The sequence below is a fragment of the Gambusia affinis genome, linkage group LG03 (assembly GCF_019740435.1).
Source record: "Gambusia affinis linkage group LG03, SWU_Gaff_1.0, whole genome shotgun sequence".
NCBI classification, from domain to species: domain Eukaryota; kingdom Metazoa; phylum Chordata; class Actinopteri; order Cyprinodontiformes; family Poeciliidae; genus Gambusia; species Gambusia affinis.
Window position 1 is genome coordinate 14,529,025 of NC_057870.1, and position 9,118 is coordinate 14,538,142.

Consider the following 9,118-nt stretch of genomic DNA (forward strand, 5'->3'; position numbering starts at 1 on the left):
AAAAATTCATGAGCTCATTAATACACATGACTCAGTATGAGATTTTCACTTTTGTTTATTTAGTTTTTTCCGAAATAAGAAAATACTTTCGGATCAAATCGGAAAATTGGTGGATTTTTCCATTTCGACAGATGTGAGTGAAAAATGCTGAAAAAATAAGCTTAATAATTCCTATTTAACCAAAAAATAATTGAAAAGAATACACACTCGTGTGAAATTTCCCCCTTCCTGGTTTTCTTTTCGTACACTTGTGTTACCCTACAATGTGGTTGAATTACAGTGAATTATGGTGCATGCAGCTGATGCTATTTGGGGTGGATCAACCAGTTAGTAGGTTTAGTGGGCAATCACTTTTTACCTGTAGGACCATGTCGATTTGAATTTTTTTTCTTTTTTTCTCCCTTATTAATGTACAACTTGTTTACTCCTGTTGTCTTTGGCAAATATATAAATTGGTTTAATGTTTTGAGACACTGAAGTGTGACAGACATCCAGAATAATCGGAAATCAGGAACGGGGGCGAGCACTTTTTCATGCCACTGTAGATTTAATTTGTAAACAAATCTTTTGGAGTTTGTTCTTTTTTTCTGCGTCGCCTGTATCTGACTCTGTTTATGACCCCTCACATAAGTAAATGTGACAAACAAGGACAGTTTGTCTATGTATGTCGAATGAGGTCAGAATTTTTTAACTTTTTCAATTTCTTTCATGCGTAAAATATGTGTTGTTCGCAAATCATTGATGTGTTGCCAATTCAAGTCATTTGGCCACTCTGGCATTCCATACACATCAGAGGTGCTAATCAAAGTATAGTATGCCCTTCATATTTTGTACTAACAAATTCACACTGGACTCATCTGCTCAGCAGCCAGTTCTCCAAGGTACAGAGACCAGGAATTGTTTTTGAAGCCGCTCTATTTCTGATGGATTGACATATAAAACTTCACACAACAGAACAGTCCCATGCTAAAGATCTCAATTGACAAGATGCACCACACAACAGTGGTTAAGAAGTAAAGTAGCCTATTAGCAGTTTTCCAACCCTCTGCATTATCAACCTTTACCAGAGGGACCCTCTCAGACTTGTGCAATAATATTGCATCATTATTTTTATGATAAACCAAAAAAAGGCATTACTGTGAGCAGGGAATAATAAGGGAAATGCATGAAGCACATTCATGTCAAAACTTGTTTCTTTTGGTAGTGAAAGATGAAATCCTCTTCTAAAGACAGTTCTGCATGAAAGATGATAAAGTTCTTAAGCAGCCTAGTTACTGCACAGAGTTCAGTCTATGTTCATTTGAGCTGCACCATGATATCCACTCTCATCTGCAGCCTTAGGCAATACTTATGAAGATGGAGAGGAATCCTTTTTTTCCTGCCGCTAGTTGAAAATCTCATCGTGGCAGAGTCTTTTCCTTCTTCTCTCTTCTTAAGTGCTTGATGTAGTTCAGAGGCTTTAATGAAACCTCCAGAACATCTAGAAAGAAAACATAAAAAAATATTAACAAGTGAATTCAGTCTTATAACTAGTTGTACAGACAATCTGTGTGTAGGCTTCAGACAAGATACGTAGCTCAAACAAGCACTTTAAAGTTTGATACCTCTTTGTGTGATTACATTTATTCTCCTTTGGCAGAGTAAAGCAGTCTTGAGAGACAAAATCCCTCAAGAGAGAGCGAGGAGGACTTGGTTTCTTTACATTTTTGATTTGAACTGCCAAACTGCGGAATCAGAAAAACCCAAGCAAGATTGTTAGCCTTGTATTGGATTTGACAGATTCACAAGCAGCAATAAAGTCACACATCACAGTTTAGGAATGTGAATAAAAGCATAGAATTAAAAGTGAAAGAAACATTTTTTACCGGCTTGTGCAGTCACAGTGATAGGCTGTTTTGGACTCCATGTTTGTCAGATTATATTTCTTCTCCAAAGGTGGAATTTTAAATTTACAATCATCCAGATGTTTGAGGCTTCGGCACAGGAGCTCATTATCTGATGACGCCAAAACGAACAAATATCTTTAAACGAAGTTTCAACCATCTGATCCAAACTTTCACTCAACTACAAAAGGAAATTTCCTAAGAGGTTCAGGAACAGTCTAGAAACCACAAAGTCTTAAGACTATAAAAAATGGAAGATGTTGGAACATAGAAAAGCCAGTTTAGCATTAGCATGTATAAAGAGGCTGCTGTCCAAGAAAGGAGCACCTGCTCCAAATGTGACATCCTAAAGCATTACACATATTTGCAACTCTCTGCCTGGCGCCAAAGATTTTTTTAATAAAAGATTTGGTCAGAAAATATCAAAATTAGGTACTTGATCACAATGACAAGAGTGTTTAGCAGAACCAAGAAGAGTTGTCAAATATCTATCCAGAATCCTGCAGCTTGCTGACGGCTACAGAAACTCTAGAGGTTCTTGCTCAAGAAAATTGAAACAAATATTGCTGGGGGTATGTATGTACATGTACATGTAAATTGGAATATGCATTCCAACAAGACTTGTTTGTCAGAATGAAAGTAATCTTTGAAAGTAAAACATTTGAAATAAATATTAGTTGTAGTTTTCATTCAGCCAAACAACCAGAAATGAGGATTTGCCAGTAAAAAGTTGAAACTGTCGTGTCATCTTCCACTGAGAATTCCTTATAAGCCATATGCCTACCAAAGAGACAAGAAAATGTCAAAACAAAAGTTAAAAAATAGTAACGTCATGACCAAATCCGACATAGAATATTCACAGCTGAACTAGTTAATTTGAATTTATACTATTAAAAGCCGAGCCATCAAATGGCATTTCAATTTGGGGATTTAGTAAGAAGATTGTGCAAAAACCTCCTTAGAAGAAATAAGAATTGAACAATATTTATATTCACCACAAAGAGAAGCAAAAATTGACATTGGTCTAATCGCGGCATGTGAGCAGGCCATCCTTTTGCTTCGAAGGTACTGGGAGTGTAACCACATTCACTCACCTGTCATATTGTGTTTCTCATCATTTTTTACCAGGATGTTCTCTGCACGGATCCTTTGGGTGGTAGTATGACCCAAGGGCTGCTGACCTGCCTGCTTCCACAATAGATGGAAATCCAACTGCTTTTGTGGTTTGTCCTTTTTATGAAGAGAGGCCATCATCTTTTGTTCTCTTGTAATGGGTGTTGCAACCGTAGCTGCACTCCAAATAGTTGCTAGAGTTTCCTGGCTGGGTGTTCCTGCTTTATATTTCAAATGTGTTCCCTTATGATTAACTGGTAATCCCCCTGCATATGTATTTGTTGGCGTAACAGTTGTTGTGGGAGTTGCTGTTCGTTTTACACAGATTTTACAGCGCAACCGAGGAATGTCCCTGCTCACAGACACGCTGGATCCACAGCATTTACTGTGCTTTGGGGCTTTCTTTTTACTTTTTGCTTGTTTGGTTACTCCTTTGGCTTTATTCGAGTCTTCCTGAAAATTCAGCCTCCTCGCTAATGTTGGAAAATGTGAAGGAATTGCTTTAGGTGATATTTGTGTCGAGGTAGTTGTAGGGATGACCGGTGGAATGTTGCTTTTCTGTGCAAGACCAGAAAAGTCCTTTCTCCTTTTCTTCGTTTTTTCGCCTCTTTTCCTTTTAGAAACATGTACCTTTTTGACTGTTTTGGGCTTTTGTAAAGGTCCTTCTCCAGAGAGTTTTTCTTGCCTTTTGCATCCATTCCCCTTTGTCCTTCTGCGGTGAAACGTATCTCCTCTAGGTGGGTCTCTGAGGCCACATCTATGTTTAGATTGAGATGCCTTCCTCTGAGGGTTAGACGCAGGCCTCTCAGATAAATGCTGCTCTTTACTGCTTGTTAAATTCTTGCTGTCTGTGTGAACATGTTTGCCTATAACATCAGAGCTGTTGTAAGGTTGGGGGCTTTTGAAGACGGCATAAGGAGCCTCACTGGCTTTTTTGCACCTATGGAGAGAAAACATGCACAGAGTTAAGCGATGAAATAAAAAAAAGCATGAAAATGACAAAAAAATAAATTAGGATTTTTGGTAATATTCAAGTACAAAGAAAAATATTTATTATCAGTTGACTCCTTTAAAGGTACAGTAATTCATGTAAATGTGGTAAAGCTGTATCGAGACCCAGATTCTCGATTATTTTCAAAGTTTTCAAAATTAAACAGTTCCAGTGCTTTACAAGAGCTAGTTCTTAAGTGAATTTGTAAAAGAAATATTCTAGTTGATCTTAGTCCAGAACTGATTTGGCATTTGATTATTGTTCTAGATTAGTTGTTTCAATTTAATTAGACAGATTTAGAAAGCTAAAGAAGCAACAGCACTAATTTAGAAATAGAACCACTTTGGTGGATAAATCCACTTTTTCATCCTAATAATGCCAAATATACTTGTTTTTCAAAGATATTTTTGTATGTCTAGTCAAATCACACCAGATTTAATTTCAGCGATATACACAGCATACAGAGGAACAAAACAACGGTGTCCAGGATAATGGTGCTGCAAACAGAGGCACGGGACAACATGAACTGAAAATAAACTAAAAACTTAACTAAGGCTAAAATACAAACTTATGGCAGCAATAATGCAGCTTAACATTAACCTCGCAACAAAATATACAGCTTACAGTCATTGGTCAGGAATGTGAAAAGGATACTGTGCAATTTCTAAAAGTGGCCGATTGCAGTGCAAATTTCAGCTCTAGTCTTTATTTGCCATTTTAGACAGGATATAGTCAAGCGAGAAGGGAGGAAGACATGCAGCAACAGGAAGGGTAGGTAATAAACCTGGGATGGCTGGTTCGAGGACTAACAACCTCTGGATATGGAGTCAGACCCTCCATACTGCAACACAAATGAAGCCTTTTTGACACCCATGTTTCTTCCGCCCTCTGGTGGAGGAGCTTCTGTTGTTATTTCACATACTAGCAACAAAAGGGGTAAAAATCGACCCAACATTATACAATATACACCCACACATAAGACAAGTCTCTACTGTTCCTCTTGAGATGAGAAAGAAAGGCAGTAGCATCAGAGGAATATGGGATAATGCACCCACAACTCAGGCAGTAATGACTTAAATGTCTGCTGCACAAACTGGAAGGAGGCTCTCTGTCTAAACTACGGTTCTGTGGCTCTTTAGGTCATCCGCAGTGACAGATAATATTACAGAACCCCGCAGTGTTTTGATATTGAAGGGCAATAAGGAAGACTTTCACCCCAAGAGTTTTCTCAACTGAATAACACTAATGCTACAAGATGTATCTCAAAATGGTTCAGTGTGTTCTTTTTTCTGATAACAATGTACTTTTTGAAATTACTTGCTTGATATTTTGTTTCACAGTATAGAACACTGCTTCTAAGAAATTGCAACCATCCCCTCATTGTAAAGATTTGATCTTTGTCCCTTTTTTATATTTATATATAAAAAGAGAAAAGAATAAAGAAAGAAAGAAATTAAATTCTGGTTATTTATTGTGGTGGGTGTAATTTCAATTTTTGTTTTATATTCTAAAAAGAATCTAATAAATTGTTCAGGCTAAAGAAGTCATTTTCTGTCCTTAATTTCTTTGACTGTTAAACATTTCCATTTTTCTTGTCTCTCACCAAGACATGCCTACAGAGCAAAAACTTGGTTAAAATCTGTTTTATTTAGAGTTTATTTAGCAAGTTCGAGAGAAAACTGTTCAACATATCCATAAAGAAAACTCCTGTTCTTCTTAAAAGCAAATGTTCTGCCTATAAATATGCAGTCAAAGCAACAGTGTCAGTGTGTCTGCCTCCCTTACATTCCCCACCAGTACATCTGTGTGCAGTGCTTCAGCTGCTTCAGGTCAAAACAGGGAACCTTCAGGATGTTGAAGAAGCTGTAGCCCACCATACTTGAAATGCTGTCATTCATGCCCAGAAGGCACTGTCGAAACCTGACAAATGGAGAGCAGGCAAAGGTTAAGAAAATATTCAGTCGCTCAAATACCGTGCACGAGCTCCTCACTGCTGCCTTGTTTTATTCTTTTTCTGAGATTATCCTTGCTTGAGCTGAATAATAATCTGCTATCTTGAAAACTGACATGAGAAAAGCGGAGGAATGATGTGGCGCAGATATCAATATTAGATGTGATGTCAGAATAAAACAGCCATCTCCATCACTGCAACAAAACAAGGGAATGGTTGGAAAGAAAGAAATGCATTGAATCACTAACATTATAGAAAACATGTTCATTCTTGAAAGAAAAAATTTGCCTGGAAGACTGGTTGCCATGAAGTTAAATTAATAATAGAAAAACATCTCCAGATTTTTGTGTTTCAAATTTTTGACATTAAGAGAAGTCATAAAGCACATTCCAGAAATGAAATATGAGGTTGTAAAACCATAAAACTTCCAAAATGTTGCCTCAACGCATCCCTATGTACTGCCAGAGAAGTATAAGGGGATGTAATTTACTACTTGCAGGAGTTTTCCTGGAAGGCACACATGTATGAAATCCAGACTCACTTTAAGTGGTGCTTTCGGAGGCTCACCTTTGGTCACACTCGCAGTGTGAGACTGTGAAGAAATTGGGGTTGAAGACGCCATAATTCACTGTGAAAGCTGGGATGATGTCTGAGCAGTGGTCGTGTTCACGGCAACACTTATCTGTTCTCTCGAACATGCCTGCGAAGGAGAGCGGGACCTTGATGTCAAAGACTGTTTGCATGAAGAAAGTTCAAGATTTTGGCTCAGTTTATGTAATTTTAATTCAAATTGATTTTGAGGTGGGAGGCAGTGGTATCCAAATAAACCCAACATGTCTATGGTGAGAAAAAAAATCAGAGAGGTAAATGCATCAGTAATGCATTACCATGATATTTGATTTCTTTTAAAACATCAGAGCATCTACTACTAATACTCCCTTTTGAAATTTTGTCACATTGGGAAATAAAAAGGATAGATGTTATCTGGTGCATATTTTTCCCCTCCTTTCATTTAAGGATTAATAACGTTTATTAAAAGAATGAGTGAATGGATGGACATCGTGTGGTGTCCATTTGTATTCAGACCCTCTGAATCAGAACTTTTTATCGCCACCTTGTGGTCTTTCTACAGGTGCTACTCTAGAAAAATGCGTATTTTGTCAATTTTTTATTTTTTGTTTGTGCAAATCAGCTCGTGCTCAGTAAGAATGCGCATGGAGAGACAGTGGACATTCATTTCCAAGTGTTGCCACAGTCGGATTCCCAATTTTGCATATATCTGGACTTTGACTGGGCCATATGCCTTAAGATGAACCTCCACCCCAGGATAAAGTCTTTTGCCGCTTTTTATTAGCTTGGTGCTGGGACTGCCCTGTATTTAGCTCCATTTACCTTCGTGACAAAATTTGAAGAAGAAAAAAAAATGTAAGGAGAAAATAGCTGTGCTGTTGCCTTGCGCTCTTTTCCCTTACTTCATTGAAAACGGGCCAGCAGTCATATGAAATAAATGGAAAATCTTCCCAGATTTTTTCCATCTTCCCAGAACACGGCTGTGATATATCAATCAATCAACTTTTATTTGTATAGTACCTTTCAGCAACAAGGCATTTCAAAGCGCGTTTTATGATAAAAGCAGAAAAATTCAAAATTATAGAACACACAGTAACAACATTACCTTTTTTCATTACACATCAGATTATTGCTTAATGTTTCATGGTTATGTTTCAAAAGCAACTCTAAACAGGTAGGCTTTCAGTGCTGATTTAAAGGAACTCAATGTTTGCTGTTTTGCAGTTTTCTGGAAGTTTGTTCCAGATATCTGGTGCATAGAACCTGAATCCCGCTTCTCAAATGTTTGGTTCAGGTTCTGGGGATGCAGAGCAGACCAGAGCCAGAAGACAAAGCTGTAATATCTCAAACAAGAAATGTAGAACAAACAAACATAATGTAGACTATCTGAGAAATAAAAACAGAAAAAGCTCATTAAAAAAAAGAGCAAAGAAATAAACATCCCGAGTTTAACTGCATCAATAAATTCAACATCCTCACCCAATTGTTCGTATCCGGCCGCTTTACTTCCAGTGCCACACCACAACGTGCCTGGAAATATCCAGGATCGTTTCCTCCGGGTTTTTCTCTCTGTCTCATCAGTCCTCCGCCCGGTGAGCTCCGGTGTGGGAACCACGGAACGTACGAGTGCGCACGGAGCATCCGGGAACAGCAAGAGACTGATGTTAAACTTCTTAAGTTCTTGATTCCAGGTCTCATTTCTGTTGCAAAAGGCCCGATATCCTCCGGTGACATCTGGATCTGAATAGATTTCGCAGCCTGCCAGCCGCAGGTCATCAGACCATTTGGTGATATACAAGAAGCGCGCACCGTTGGCGCCATGGCGCAGAAAGGTGAGGAGCGTGTGTCCGTCGGCTGGACTCGATCGGAGGCAGGACACACCTGGTCCAGGTGTGTGTTGTGTTTTGGAGAAACCGAGCCATGGTAAGACGAAAACAGCTCGAAGGAACCATCCGCTTTCCATCCCTATGTGTGGGCGAGCAAGTCCTTTAGTTGTAAGTTAATGTCTGCTTGTTTTGCTTTTTTTTTTTTTTTTTTGCAAATGCTTATGTCTCTGAGATAGTGCAGGAAATGAAAGGTGTTCTTATTGGTTCGTGGATTTTGAGCAATTTGACACTCGGCTGATCACATTCCCGGGAAATATGAAATCGTGTGCGAGGCCTTAATTAGTCCTCTAGATGGGGCCATTTTTGTATGCGTCCTATTACTGGGACACGGCATAACCTGATTTGCTTTTAAATTAAATGGGGCCCAAAATTGTATCAAGACGCTAAGATTACATTGATGTGAATTTGGATTGAACTCAACTAGATGAAAACTCTAAATATGTAAGATGGCAAATAAAGTGTTGTCGTTAGAACACTCACTGAAATGTTATTGTGAATGTACTACATTGATGATAATGCTTCATCTAATTTATTTGCATAATTTGGTACTCTGAGACGTCAGATGAATATGAGAGCCCAAAAGAGGAGAAATTGTTCACTTTTCCTCTGCCGTTTATTATTTTTGGAAGATAAGCAATTGGGCATTTACATGACAGCTTTAAGCAGAAGAGTCATTGTTTTCGTGCAGCTCTTAGAAACTCAAATATATCATGGATTTGTCCTG

General features: G+C 38.3%; 1 protein-coding gene across 2 annotated transcripts; it reads right to left on the bottom strand.

Moving 5' to 3' along the window:
* Positions 1-144: 144 nt before the first annotated feature.
* Positions 145-8,506, bottom strand: LOC122827867 (group 3 secretory phospholipase A2-like). Of its 2 annotated transcripts, XM_044110950.1 has the most exons (7): positions 7,988-8,506; positions 6,506-6,638; positions 5,773-5,907; positions 2,978-3,936; positions 1,866-1,995; positions 1,605-1,724; positions 145-1,480 (listed from the first exon to the last, which is right to left on the bottom strand). In XM_044110950.1, the coding sequence occupies exons 1-7, from the start codon at positions 8,469-8,471 to the stop codon at positions 1,297-1,299; spliced, it is 2,145 nt and encodes a 714-aa protein (XP_043966885.1). In that variant the 5' UTR covers positions 8,472-8,506; the 3' UTR covers positions 145-1,296. The 2 variants fall into 2 exon arrangements, with proteins under 2 accessions (XP_043966885.1, XP_043966886.1); XM_044110951.1 differs by lacking the exons at positions 1,605-1,724; positions 1,866-1,995 and having other exon boundaries at positions 1,344-1,480.
* Positions 8,507-9,118: the final 612 nt, after the last annotated feature.

What these genes read in the sequence shown, in the direction of transcription:
- LOC122827867 (XM_044110950.1), bottom strand. Translation starts at nt 8,471, where the DNA reads ATGGAAAGCGGATGGTTCCTTCGAGCTGTTTTCGTCTTACCATGGCTC. An exon ending in TGAGAAACACAATATGACAG is followed by an intron (nt 1,996 to 2,977) that starts GTGAGTGAATGT and finishes TGGCGTCATCAG; the next exon opens with ATAATGAGCTCCTGTGCCGA. An exon ending in CACTGTGACTGCACAAGCCG is followed by an intron (nt 1,725 to 1,865) that starts GTAAAAAATGTT and finishes CTGATTCCGCAG; the next exon opens with TTTGGCAGTTCAAATCAAAA.